The sequence below is a fragment of the Microcaecilia unicolor genome, chromosome 2, assembly GCF_901765095.1.
Source record: "Microcaecilia unicolor chromosome 2, aMicUni1.1, whole genome shotgun sequence".
Lineage (NCBI taxonomy): Eukaryota > Metazoa > Chordata > Amphibia > Gymnophiona > Siphonopidae > Microcaecilia > Microcaecilia unicolor.
In genome coordinates this window covers 60,095,367-60,109,766 of record NC_044032.1, presented here as the reverse complement: position 1 = coordinate 60,109,766, position 14,400 = coordinate 60,095,367, and the positions used below count along the sequence as shown (strand labels likewise).

The 14,400-nt window shown below is 42.3% G+C and overlaps 1 protein-coding gene across 1 annotated transcript in view; it reads left to right on the top strand.

Moving 5' to 3' along the window:
- Nucleotides 1-14,400, top strand: part of TXNL1 (thioredoxin like 1) — a 61,246-nt gene that overhangs the window by 17,057 nt on the left and 29,789 nt on the right. Inside the window, exon 3 of the mRNA XM_030191913.1 lies at nt 7,431-7,604. Within this exon, the coding sequence (XP_030047773.1) occupies nt 7,431-7,604 (174 nt within the window). The remainder of the gene's footprint in view (nt 1-7,430; nt 7,605-14,400) is intronic.

The following is a 14,400-nucleotide window of genomic DNA, read 5'->3' as shown; positions in this document are numbered from 1 at the left end:
ACACCAATACCGTTTATAAATCTTAACATTAAGTCACTGGTTATAGAAGTGCATTTACCCAACAGTAACTCCGGGCCATTGCCCTCCAGCAGTTTTTCTTTCAGGTGCCTGCGGCTGTTTCAGGCTCATTGTTCACTCATGGTGGACTCTTGTTAGCTCTTCCTCCACCCTGCGTGTCCAGCCCCCTTACTATTAGAGGACCTGTCTTTGCTGGAATTCTGGAAAACTCGGATACCTCCGGCAAGTCTGTACATCCTAGTGCAGCCAGAATCTTCCATGCTCCCTCAGGTTGCAGTATTTTCTTTGTCTGGCTTCCCACTGTTAGCAACAAACCTTTAGGATATATCCACCTGTAGCGCAGACCCGCCTTTTGCAAGTATCTCGTGATATCTTTAAAATCTCGTCTCTTTTGCAGAGTAGATCTCGCCAAATCTTGAAAAATCTGCACTTGCACATTGCGCCATTTGATTTCTCCCAACGCACGTGCTTTCCTCCACACCGCTTCCTTCACCTGAAACTCGTGGAAGCATGCCACTATGTCTCGAGGGTAATCCCCCTGCTGTGGCCCCAAGCTCCGATTAGCTCTATCAATTTTTATTGCAGGTCGTTCCAGTCCTTCTTCAGATTCCTTTCCATGCTCCAGAATAAAGTCACAAATCTCTTGCACAACTTTCTCTGCATCCCTAAATTGTACTTCTTCAGGGATGCCTTTAACTCGCAAGTTACACCGCCGTGAGCGGTTTTCCAAGTCCTCCAGACGCTGCTCCATGATGTTTCGCTCTTGCTGTTCTTTATTAACACTCTTCCTCAACGTCTGCAGCTCTCCCGCCATCGTTTCAATCCACTCCTCCGTCTCGACTATTCCTCATATCCTTCACTTCTTCACGGAGCTCCGTTACTGCAGCTTGGATGCTTTTCTTGGTATTAATCATCTCTGTTTTAAGTTCTTTAAACCATCGTATAATTTCGCTCCGCTCGACTTCAATCTCACCAACGACTTGCTCCTCATTATCATTATCAGACTCCATATCGTCCAGCGCCATTTTTGCTCCACGCTGGGGAAGTGGTGTTTTCGCCTTACTCGCTACCCTCGGCGATTCTGCTGCAAATTTGAATTTCGCCAATTTCTTTTTGGCCGCCATTTATTATAGCTCCCTTCTTCTTTTGCGGGGAATCCCTCGCGCTTTATAGGGGTTTATCTCGCTTTTTTAATCTTTAACCCGCGGAGCTCTGCAATCAGGCTACCGACTACATTGGTGACGTCACTTCCTCCAGTCTCTTTGATTATTAACTTATACCTTTTATGCGGTGAATTTAGCCACTGCTCATTCAAATTCGTACTCATTTTTTGCTCAGTACCCATCGTTTTAGAGATCTTTGTCAAAGCTGATTGATTCAACAGTGCAGCACCCCACACTCCCTCTTCTTTCCATGCCCTTCCTTTTCCATTTTCTTTGGGTACACTATCCAGAGTTTGTTGTTGATCCTCCAAGAGACATCCCCCACTCCCCTCCCCAATAACCTTGTCTCCCCATCCCCAGCTCATTCACCTGTATGTATTGCTACATACTTCCCATCACATTTCTTCATCAACAACTTTGACCCCTCTATCCCTTCTGTATGACTTCACTGTGCTCCCCATCAGTAGCTTACTGTTGATTATTTTTTCTGTCTTTGCAGTCCTCTTTTTTTCAGGCTCCCTTCTCTCTCAGGTATGACGACTCACTTCCACATTGCCTCAGCCGTTTTCCCTTCTCTACTGATTCTTTCCCATCGGTTGGTTCCCTCCTGCTTGCTTGTTGCCTTCCCAAGTCAGTTGACATCTCAGGCACATCTTTCAGTTATGCTTTGCACAACTCTTGGAGTACCTTTGCCACCGTCCTTACTGTCACCATCACCTCATTGACTGTTATGGCAAATCCAAAGAGGAACACCCACCAATATTTTAGCTTCTCAGCCCTGTGAAATTTTGTGATATCAGCAAACAATTTTTTTTTTCAGTGTGGCTGACCACATGTCCGCTTATACTTGACTACATATCTATCCCACAGGCATTTATCAAGCACCCGCTCAGCTACATAGACTGCCTCATTGTATGTTCCAAGAAGCATTCTACAGTATCTCTCAATCTGCTCTTTTGAGATAAGCCCTGTTCTCCATGCACCTTCTCAGTTCTTCTTTTTGCTTCTTCCTTGGTCCCTGACTGCCCTAAGCACTTATGCACTACTAATTCACCATCTTGATAGGTGGGCTCCTCTACAGGGTCCCTTAGATTGAAGCACGTTAGCCTATTCTCTAAGGCCTCTACTGATTTCTGGGTTCTCTCCAATAATTCCACGTATTGGACTAATAATTTTATCTTGTCCTGCTCCTCTCCCAGTTTGCTTCCAATCTCCTTCATTCTCTGCACAATATCACATAGCTCCATCAGGAGCTCACTTATAAATTCCATGTATATAGGGTTTTTTTTTCATTCACTATTGCTTCCGTTAGCTGTTCAAACTAATATTTATCTCTTCTGGGTCATTCTTCTTGGATTCCCCACATGGCTTAGTGCTCTACTTCCCCCTCAACTCCATCCACCATCTTGGAATTGTCATATACTGTGCTAGGCTTTGATCCCAGCCTGCCACTCCCCCAAATGAGGCCCACCACTATTTTATTTTACCTCCTAGCATCCAGCACTCTTTCACCACTTCTGAATTGCCAGAATCTCAGCTTTTGGCTATCAGATAATTGCTGATGTTGACGGGGAAGTCCAACCTGGAGCGGTAATGGAGGGAAGGCTGCCACCTTGAGTTGTGATGTCATTAAACCCCTGGGGATATTTTTTGGGGTTGGAATGATTTGAAAGGTGGATCTGTGGGGTTGGATTGGTGTAGGAGGCAGGTGCTGGGGGCTAGTATTTGGGGATGGGACAGTTTGGAAGCAGGGGAGAGTGGAGAATAAGGTGAAGCAGTTTGAAAGAGATTTCCAAGCTGTTTTGCTCTATGCAAGATGTAGTTCCAGAAGGTAGAACTGCATTTTCCATAGAAATGTACTTTTTATTGAGGGGCTTATTTTTGTGAAGCTCCTAGACCAATATAGCTTATTTTTTGAACTCTGTATTTTCACATTTTCCCCCATGCTAAGTTTCATACCATTCTGTTTAATTTTCAGAGTTATTTTGCCCCCAGACAGATGGACAGACATTTCTTTTGTATAATTTTTTCCAGGTTTCATTGGGTTGAAAAGAATAAAAATGGAGCAAATCATTTAAAATATCACTGATGCAATTATATTTTTTTATTAATTTTTTACATTTACATATTAAACATAAATGTATAAACAATATCTGCAATTATTTACAAGGAACAAAAAAAGAAACATATACAAATATATTGTGGAAAATTTTCCCCTTTAACTTTATCCACAAATGTTTAGGTCCAGATACTAGGCAAAAAGAAATAACTACTTAAAACAAACAGAAATATTATGTATCATTGGAGCAGTTGGGAGCTGACTAATACTCACAGCCAATTAAACAGCATAATTAACTAGTGGATGTAGCCAAGGGAACCTTAGCCCTTTCTTTAGAACTAATAAATTCTAGCAATTTCTTTGGGTTAAAGAAAACATAATTGATCAAATCAAGAGACACAAGGCATCTACAAGGAAATTTTAACTAATAGGCCACCTAAGTTGAGATTTCTTGGTTTGTATGCCAGGAATTCTCTCCTTTTTTGTGTGTCCCTTGCTAAATCAGGAAAAACCTGGATTTTAGACCCCAAGAAAAGTGCATTTATATGGCGGAAGTAGGAATGAAAAATATTATTTCTGTCTGGCTCTAAGGCAAAAGTCACTAAGAGAGTAGTTCGTTCTGTCACAACGTCTAAAGAACTTTCCAGAAATTTAGTCAAATTTAAATCAGGCTGAGGTTGTTTGTTTATTTATAGCATTTATATCCCACATTTTCCCACCTGTGGGCAGGCCCAATGTGGCTTACAACAGTAAAGGGCTGAAAAGGCATACATTAATTTGGCATAAACAATCAAGTACATGGAAGTAGGAGTGATCAGTAATTACAGAGAAGGGGAAGGGGTAAGAAAGTGGAGGATGTCATTAAGATAGGTACAGTTCAACAGTTAGGGATGCAATGGCGGGACTTTAGCGTAAGCTATTCCAAATAAGGTGGTCTTGAGTGCTTTTCTGAAGGTCAGATGATTGGGAGTAGTTTTTACAGATTTAGGTAATCTATTCCACAAAATGAGCACCAACATAGGGGAAGGTGGCTTAAGTGGGTTTATTCTTGAGGCCAGAACATGTAGGGTAATGGAGAGTTAAGTACGAACGAGATGATCTGTCAGAGTTCCTAGGTGGTAAGTTGATAAGGCTATCCATATAAGCTGGAGCTTCCCTGTAGAGGATTTCATTCATAGATCTTGTAATCCCCTTTATATATTGGGCTCTGACTATGGGTGGATAACCCTCAGCCGGAATTCCCAATATTTCACCAAAATAGTTTTTTGAGCATATCCAAAGCAGGTATTAAAGGTGATTTTGGGAAATTTAGAAATCTCAAATTATTTCTTCATCCTTGGTTTTCTAGATATTCAAGCTTACGAGCTTGAGGTAACACTTTGTAACTGTGTAATTTCCCCTTCTAATGCGTTAGTTTTATTAAGTTGATCTTGAATATTGTCAGACAATTTTTGATGAGGTTGTTTAAGTTCCAAAATCTCTCCCTTAAAGGAACTAGATATCATCAATAGCAGAGTAGAATTCAAACCTTGGATAGCATCCTATAGTGACTCCATCGTCACCACAGCCGGTCTTATCAAACCTCCATTTCCCCTGGAAGCAGAGCCTTGGGTAGGAGAAGAGGAGAGCTGAACCACCTGCATCTCCTCCGTTGTTAATCCCCCTGGGGATGAAGTGCTGACGGGTCCTCCTCTCTCAGCAAGTGAAAGCTGATCCACTCTGGGTGCCTCCATTTGCTGGAACCCCGCCGTCACAAAATTACTTCCAGGTCACGGGGGGGCTGTGCTGGAGGGAGGGCTCAATGATATTCCCTCTATGCTGTGGTCCGCGTTGAGAGACGCGGAACCTATTGAGGCGGACGTCTGCTCCCCGAGCGTCCTCACTCCAAAGTTCTCCGTAGTAGTTTGTCGAGAAGAGGGGGTTCCTGCCAGGCTCGAGGAGGTAAGTGCCTTAGCTTTCCCCTTTCTTTTCCCCATCACCAAGACTGTGAAAGTTCTTAACGCCAGGCTCCTTCAAAGATATTCAAGAGCAGAAAAAATGCGTGACTGCTCCAGTTGCCATCTTGGATCAGCTTACTGATGCAATTATTAAAGACAATGTCCTATTTGATCTTTATTTGTAAGTGAGACTTGGACTTCTGAAATCAGTCTAGTCTATTTAAATTTGTGCTTGTTTTCTCTTGGAACATTATTGGAAATTTGGGGCATGAGATGTCTTCTTTAGCATAGTGCTTCTCTGCTGTTTTCTGGGGGCATGTGTGACTAGTGAGGTTTTCAGGATCACCACCATGAATAAGCATGAGAGAATTTGCATCCACCGGGTCTCCATTATCCTGAAAATCTTTCTGGCTAAGTGTGCCTTTAGGTTTGAGGTGTCCACCTTTGGCCCTCGCCAGGTTGGGTTTTCAGGATAGCCACAATTAATATGCATGTGCTCTTTTCATAAAATGAAGCAGAATATCAACAATTAATGTGCATGCGCTCTGTTTTCATACAATGGAGCAGTGCATTCAAATAGATCTCATGCATATTGATTGGGAATATCTTGAAAATTCTGGCTGGGTTGCATCCCTCAAGGATCAAAGTTGGACATCCCTGAGGTCTAGAACAAAGTAGAGAAGCAACGCTTTAGAAATTTGTGCCCTAAATTTTCAGTAAGCATAGTAGGCTGGTGACTTGTCATTTTACTTAACATAAGTGAGATATGTGAGATATGGGTCCATTTATGTCTCTGTTCCTGGATGAGGTATATCATATTTTAGCAGCCTTTAAGTAAACAAAAAGTGGGATTTAGTTCCTTTAAGAAAATAACTGTTGCGCAAGAACTTACTCTTTTCTTCAAAAACACACACAAGTTGATATTCTAAAAATACTGAGCTCCTAACTTTGTCCCCTATTCTCACCCAAACTTAGGAGACATGGAGGGTTTTTTTCAATACGATGTCTAAATCCGATTTTGGATGCTTTGCAAAATACATTAAAAAAAAATCCAGTGCTAAACATGGTCATTTTTGAACCAGATAAGTGTCTCTTTTTGGTTCGAAAATTGCCCTATTTTAGATGTTGTTTTTTTTTTTAGGACCATTTTCAAACAAACATCCAAGGGAAAAACTCCCCAAAAGAAGCTATTGGGGTGTCTGGGGGCTTGCAGCCCTACTAGATGGGACACACAGACATCCCAGCAGAGCAGTGGGGCAGCCTAGGGGGCACTGCAGTGAACTTCACGTAAAAGGTTCTAGGTACACATCACATCAGAATTCCCATATATTGTATGGTGAGCCCTGCAGGAATAGCAAAAAAAAAAAAAAAGTTCTATACTCAATTGTACACCACTACAATAGCCCTTATGCCTGCAGATGTCATCTATGTGTGGCTTCAGTAGGTATTTTGTGATATTCAGGGCACTCAAACTTTCCACCACAAGTGTACTAGAGTAGGATATGGGCCTGGGTCTCCTTCTTTTCTATCCACTGCACGACCGCTAAGCTACTTCAGGGACCTGTTTGCTGCTCTAAGTGAAATGGCCATTATTTCTGCAGCTGTCGTAGAGCCTGGTATGTACTATCACTTTCACCCTGTTAGAGGGGTGGGGGTCATCTGGTCAGTTTGGGCAACTTATTTGGTACTTAGTCATTATTGAAACGGATCTAGCCAAAAACATCCTATTTTTTGCCCTGGATATTTTTACAATGTTCCATTATTGCAGAAAAATGTTCATATTATAAGCCCTCCTTAGTTTCACCCAAACGCACCTCCAGTATGCCCTCTTGAGATTTAAATGAGTTTCAAAAATATTGATTTGGATGTTTTTACGAAAAAACATCCATCTGCTGCTTTGTGCAGTTTTTTGGACGTTTTTCTATTTCGAAAATGAGGCCCCTAAGTTTACAGCTGAAAGTTTTACTAAGTTTAGGAGTCTAAAGGTTGTGCTCTTTAATTTAGGCTCATCACTTATTTGCCTAGATATAGGAGCCCAGTTTAGATGCCTAATGCTGAAAATCAGTGCTAAGTTCCTAAATCCTTTCTTAAATCTGCCCTTGTTACCAGCCACATTTTAAGCTTCTAAATTTAGTGAAATTAGGAGTGCAGATTTTCAGAGGTCAAAAGTTAGGAACCTAAACCCTATAAATATAATTTCACTTTGATAGGTTTTGTTGTGTAAATCTGAGGTTTCATTTCTTTGTATTTCAGGGAACTGCTGCCACCTGTAATATCACTGCAACACCTACGTTTCTCTTCTTTCGAAACAAAGTAAAGATTGACCAGTATCAGGGAGCCGATGCTACAGCATTAGAAGAAAAAATTAAACAGCACCTAGAAAATGACCCAGGAAACAACGAGGATGTGGATATTCCAAAAGGATACGTACGTAGTAGTTGAGAATTCTTAGAGAAAAAATGTATGGGGGAATTCAAACATACACATCGCCAGGTAATCTGCTTAAAATGTTGAATACAGTCCTTCCGACGTGTTTAATTCTACAGCTCAAGCTCAGAGATAACACAGACTCCACTGCAACATAAGTACATTAAAGGTACATATTTTAAATACATGTTCATATCAAAAGAGTTTAATTTTAAGTTCACATATACATTTATATGAGGGACAGTTTTTATATTGCTTATACAGATAGTGGTGATTTGGTAAAAAAAAAAAAAAAAGACAAAGCCATGATGGGCTTCTGGAGTGCTGAACTTAAGGGCTCGCACCCTAGAGAAGGCACTGATAGGGTTGGAGGATTTTGGTGGAGTAGAGAAACGGTGGATGAAATGAAAAGGGACAATTGTAAAGACAACAATCATTTCACATCCGGGAGGTAGATGGCTAAGATAGTAAGTGCAAAAACAGCATCAAAGGTGTCCGACTTCATGGAGAAGAGAACTGGGAAATGTCATTCAAGGCTGAAGAAAGAAGGAGAAAAGTGAAGGCTGTAAAAGAAAAATATATGTATATAGGTTAGTAAAAGGAGGAGTTAGGTTGGGATATATTGAGAAGTAAGTAAAATGTGCAGGGCAGCAACAAAGAGAAGTATGAAACAAGTACTTCTGTGCAGGACTCTCTGGAGAAAAGCTTAGAATTGAACCAGAGTTAAATGTTAGAAATGTTACTGGAAGAGAGATTATCATTTTGTGATCAGGTATACCCCAACCTATTTACAGGAGAGAGAGTTGACCAGGAATTAGCAAAACTGAAAAGTAAAAGGCAGTGGAAACAGATGTTAAGATCCTCAGGGAGTTTAGAGAGGTACTGGTAGTAGCACCGTGACTTTGTTTTTAATGGTTGCCAAAGACAGAAGTGGTTCCAGAGAGCTATAGATGACCAAACAGATTGGCAACTAGAAGTCAGTTAGCTTGACCTTAATATTTCTGAGGTGCCATTAGGATGTGTGTTTGGGATTTTTTTTTTTTTTGTGGATTGCACTACTATCTGCAGCAGGTTGGATGCTTTAGAGGAAATGACGGTGTGGTGGAAGGTGATGAAAATGAGATGTTATCTGTAAAAACATTGAATAATAGTCCTTGACTAATATGTAATGTGAAACACCATGGTTATGCATTCAGGGCAGTAAAGTAACAGTACATGATGGGGGGTGGGGAGGTGAATGAGAGGTAAGGTGCTGGTGGGCATAGTAACATACTGGTTGATATTCAGCCGGCAACAGTGAATAAATGTGCGTGGGTTTTGGGGGTTTTTTTTTTTTTTAATATTTCTTCTGATGGCCTAATTAGATGCAGATATTCATTGCCATGCTGGGTCTGGGTACTGACTGGCATTAAGTATCTGGGTGAATGTCAATACCCAGAAGTTATGCATATATGGCCACATAGCTAAACCGGACAAAGTTATTGCTGTTATTTAAGCAGTTCTACTTGCCCAGGGGCTGATGCAGAAAGCTGCGTATTTGAGCACTGATGGCTGCATGCACAGCTTCATGTGAGCATACTTCAAAAGTTCAGTGCAGGGGTGCCCCAAACCTGACCTGGGGGAAAACCCCAGTCAGTCAGATTTTCAGAATATCTACAATGAATATTCATGAGAATGATTTGCAATCACTTCCTCCTTGGTATACAAATATATCAAATGTATATTCATTGTGGATATGCTCAAAGTCTGACAAGCTGGGGTTCCCTGAGGACAGGTTGGGAATCACTGGTTTAGTGCCTTGATGACGTAAACAATGAGCATGCAAATTACTGGCACATTAAAAAGTGCGCGTGCTCAGAAAAAACAGTGCACGCCATCGCAGTAATCTTCTGCTCATTGTTAAAATGTCCTCTTTCCTGTCTGTGCATGAGCTGACTGACAAAAAGCAGTTTGAAAAAAAACAAACAAACAAACCTGCTGGATCTGCATTTCTTCTTCCCCACCCCCGACTTACATAGAGCCCTGATGGTACTGGATCCCCTTTCCTCAAAAAAACCTTCATTGGACTCCAGTCTTCCAACTGTCACCCCATCTCCCTTCCCGCCTCCCTTTCTTATCAAAGCTAGTTAAACATTCTGCTCACCGCCATTGTCTTGGCTTTTCTTTTCATCTCATGCTATTCTTGATCCACTTCAGTCTGGCTTTCACCCTCTACATTCAACTGAAACAACCCTTGCTGAAATCTCCAATGACCTGTTCTTGGCTACACCCAAAGGTCTCTATTCTCATCCTTCTTGATTTATTTATTTATTTATTGCATTTGTATCCCGCATTTTCCCACCTATTGGTAAGTTCAGTGTGGCTTACATGGAACAATGGGGGTGGTTACAAGGTATCAAGTGGGGTTAACAGTTCAGTAGAGACAGCGAGAGTTTATAGAGGTCTCTCGCGGAGGTACTGAGCCAGGTTAAGACCTTAGGTTTACTTGCTTCATTGTTAGAGAATTACAGAGAGAGTTGATTAAGGTCACAACATAGTTGAATAGGATTGCATCATTGGTCAGGCTGGGCCTATATGATGCGCTAAAAATTGCACATGCAAATTTTGGAGTGTGCTCAATTTGCGCATGCAATTTAATTGAATGAGCTAATTAGTACCAATAAATGGCTTGTTAACAGTGGAGGAGTGGCCTAGTGGTTAGGGTGGTTGACTTTGGTCCTGGGGAACCGAGGAACTGAGTTCGATTCCCACTTCAGGTACAGGCAGCTCCTTGTGACTCTGGGCAAGTCACTTAACCCTCCATTGCCCCTTGTAAGCCGCATTGAGCCTGCCCTGAGTGGGAAAGCGCGGGGTACAAATGTAACAACAACAACAACAACAATAACAATTATTGGCACTAATTAGATTTAATTGGATTAAATGTATATAAGTTTAGGCATGATTTCAAAAAGGGAGTGCGGAAATGGGAGGGTCATGGGAGGAACAGGGACATTCCTAAAATTAACACTGGTAGTTATAGACTAAGGGGGAAACATGCTTAATTTAGGCATGAAAATTTGCACCACATTTCAGTTGGTGCAAATGGCTACAGCTAAGGTTAGGTGTGATTCCTGGGCATAAGCACTATTCTATAAACCACACCTAACTTTAAGTGTGGCGCTTAGAATAGCGCTTTTTCAGCACCATATATAGAATTTACCTATATTCTGGTACTTTCTCTGTCCTAGTGGGCTCACAGTCTAAGGTGTTTTTTGTACCTGGGGCAGTGGAGGGTTAAGTCGAGGGTCACAAGGAGCTGCAATGGGAATTGAACCCAGCTACCCATGATCTCAGTCCACTGCACTAACCACAGTCATTGAGTCAGTATGTAGATTGCTTTCTTACAGCCCAAATATTAAGAGTGTGCAAAAGCTTTCTGCTGCTTGATACTGTTGATCACTACCTACTCCTTTATATACTGTCCTCACATGGATTTCAGGGCTCTGTTCTTTCTTGGTTTTCTTCTTCTCTCCAATAATACTTTTAGTGTATGCTCTGGTGGATCCTCATCCACTTCTATTCCACTATCAGTTGGTATACCTTAGGGCTCTGTCTCAGGACTGCTTCTTTTCTCCATCTAGACTTACTCGCTTATTGTTCTGATCTCTTTCCATGGTTTTCAGTAGCACCTTTATGCTGATAACTCCCAGATCTACCTCTCCACATCAGAAATTTCAGCAGGAATGCATGCCCAAGTGTCAGCCTGCCTGTCTGACATTGCAGGAATGCATGCCCAAGTCTCGCCACCATCTGAAACAAAACATGGCCAAGATCGAGCTTCTCATCTTTCCCCCTAAACCCACTTCTGCTCATCCCCCATTCTCTATCTCTGTGGAGAACACACTCATCCAATGTCTCATCAACTCGTAACCTTGGGGTCATCTTTGACTTCTCTCTCTTTCTCTGCACATATCCAACAGAGTAGTAAAACTTGTCATTTCTTTCTCTATAATATGGCCAGAATTCATCCCTTCCTTTCTGAGTATACTCTCAAAACCCTTATCCACAGTCTCTTTCACCTCATGCTTGGACTTCTGCAGCTTGCATCTCACAGGTCTCTCACTAAGCCATCTCTCTCCCCTTCATTCTGTTCAAAATTTGCTGCATGACACATTCCGCCAGTGTTGCTACACTCATTTAGCCCTCTCCTCAAGACACTTCATTGGCTCCCTATCCATTTCCACATACAATTCAGCCTGCAGCTCCTCAGTACCTCTCCACTCGTATCTCTCCCCAGGAACTCCGTTATCTGTACCTTTCTCCTTCACTGCCAACTCCAGACTCCGTTCCTTTTATCTTGCTCCACCGTATGCCTGGAATAGACTTCCTGAGTCAGTACCTTGAGCTGTCTCTGGTCGTATTCAAATCTAGGCTAAATGCCTTCCGTTTTGAGGCTGCTTTTAACTTCTAACTCCTATTCACTTGTTCAGTACCCATTTCTGTTTTATCATTCCCACCATAAGTAATTCCCTAATCTCTTATTTGTACTGTTTGTCTCTCCAATTAGATTGTAAGATCTGTCGAGCAGGGACTGTCTCACATGTTTAGTGTACAGCGCTAAAGAATTTAATAGTCGTAGTAGCACTTTCCTCCCCTCCCCATGACAGGCCCTCCCTACTCATCTCAGAAACTTGAAAGGCAGGAGCGATGGTTACTTGCTCCTGCTTCCAGTGCTACTGCCACTCAAGATGGCTGTGACTGACCCTTAGCATTGTATTGGTTCCAATGGATGCTAGGGCCAGCCTACTAAATAAGGCAATAACTACTACTACTACTACTTAACATTTCTAGAGCGCTACTAGGGTTACGCAGCGCTGTACAAAATAAACCAAGAAGGACGGTCCCTGCTCAAAGGAGCTTACAATCTAAGCATTGATTTAGTTGGTAGGCTGCCCCCAGTGGTGCATTGCTTGCCATATTTGGTAGTCTGACCCTATTGGTGCATAGGAATGCACTGCTAGGGGATCAGGCATCACTATTTTGAATGACAGTGGTGGTAGAAGCAGCTTTGGGGAGAGGAGGCTGATACATTAGACTACCAGGGATTTATTTTTCTATGGCAGGCTGAAGGAGGGGTGGGGAGGTCGGAGAGTCCACTAGACTACTAGGGCTTTCCTTGTGTTGGGGGGAGGGTCCACTAGACCATGAGTTCTCTCCAGAAAATTTGCTGGTGGGGAAAGGGGTGCTGTGCAGTATTATAACCTTCTTCTGTTAATTTAGCCAGGTGGTCAGTAAAATCAGCCAGTTTGCAGGCCCATTCAAAAGATCATAGGGAGAACAGTGCATTCACCTCAGATGACCCTTTAGGCAAGTTGTATACCAACCCAGACTTGGTATTACAGCCCTGTTGTTGCGCTCAACCTGTCTGTCTTCTCCACATTTCTTTGCATCAGTGTGGTTTAGTTAACCGTATTTCCATTGATTTAAATATTGCAGGCACTAAAGGTGAGACTTTGCTTAGGTTGTCTTCTATGTTAAACACTTCTGTGCATCACACAGCCATGAAAAATGTGTGCAGATGTCTCACAAACTGTGCACTTCTGCCTGCTCTAGCTTTCTGGTTTCGGTCCTCCCCCCCCCCCCCCCCCCCCCCCCCCCAGGCTACCTATGTGGGCATCAGCATAAACTATTGTTGGTGCCTGAACAACTTTTGGAGAGCATCCCAGTTCTGCTGCTGAACTGAAATTGTGCTGCCTGGACAGTGCTGTGGCAGTCAGAGGAGATATTCAGTGACACTGCCTGGTTAAATGTTGCTGAATATCCTTTCATAGCCTGCACCTGCTTGATTAAACCCTTTTGAATATGAGACCTTTAGAAGATAGGCTCATCCACTGAGCTCAGTTGTCTTCCTCTCTGGTCCTGTACCACTTTGGGTAGATGAAAATATTATAAATCTATATTTAAGCCACCATCTCCTATGTCTTACCCTCCTGCTCAACCATATTTCTCCCACCCATTTAAATTTAGTTATGCTGGCTCCACCCCTTCCAGTAGTAGGATGTTTGAGGCCTCATCAGCTTGATTTAAGTCCTGAGCTTCATCAAGCATTCCGACACCCTCATGTCTTAAAGCCAAGGATTGTAATAATCCAGACAGCTACCAAATTAGTAAGGCTGTTGCTGAAACATCCAGCCGTCTCGTGCTCATTGATTCTAGACTAGGAACCATGGCCAGTCTGTTCAGGTTACTATGGAAGCCTGATGCAGGCACATCGTTGCTGTTAGGCTTGTAACCATAGCAACTGTTGAGGTTATCCGAGCCTTCTTAGAAGCTTCATGCACTTGTACTTTTCCATAACAATCTGTAGTTTTGAAAATGTAAAACTATGCCCATAATGTTCTCCCCTGACCTAATCCTGCCTCTGATCCTGTCTGTTTCATCCAAGGATAGAAGTATGCACATTGTTGACCCCTAGGGGTGGGACATTTTTCAGACAGCCTATGTACCAAGGTAAATCTCACTCTTATCTTTCCACGTGTTTTATTTTATTGGTTTGGTTACCTTGAAGTCATTTGCATTGGTAAAAGGTCTACAGCAAAAGCCCTATAAGAGCATACATATGTATAGAGCTGGGCTGGCCAGCCTTGGTCCTTGAGGGCTGCGGTCCAATTGGGTTCTTTCATTGTTTTCTTTATAACCAAACACCACATGTATGAAATTCTTGATAGACAAGGTAGGCTTTCACTTGCTTCCTGAAATAGAGGTAGCCTTAAGATATTCATGCCTGCCCCTCTGGGAGTAAGTTCTAGAGAAGGGG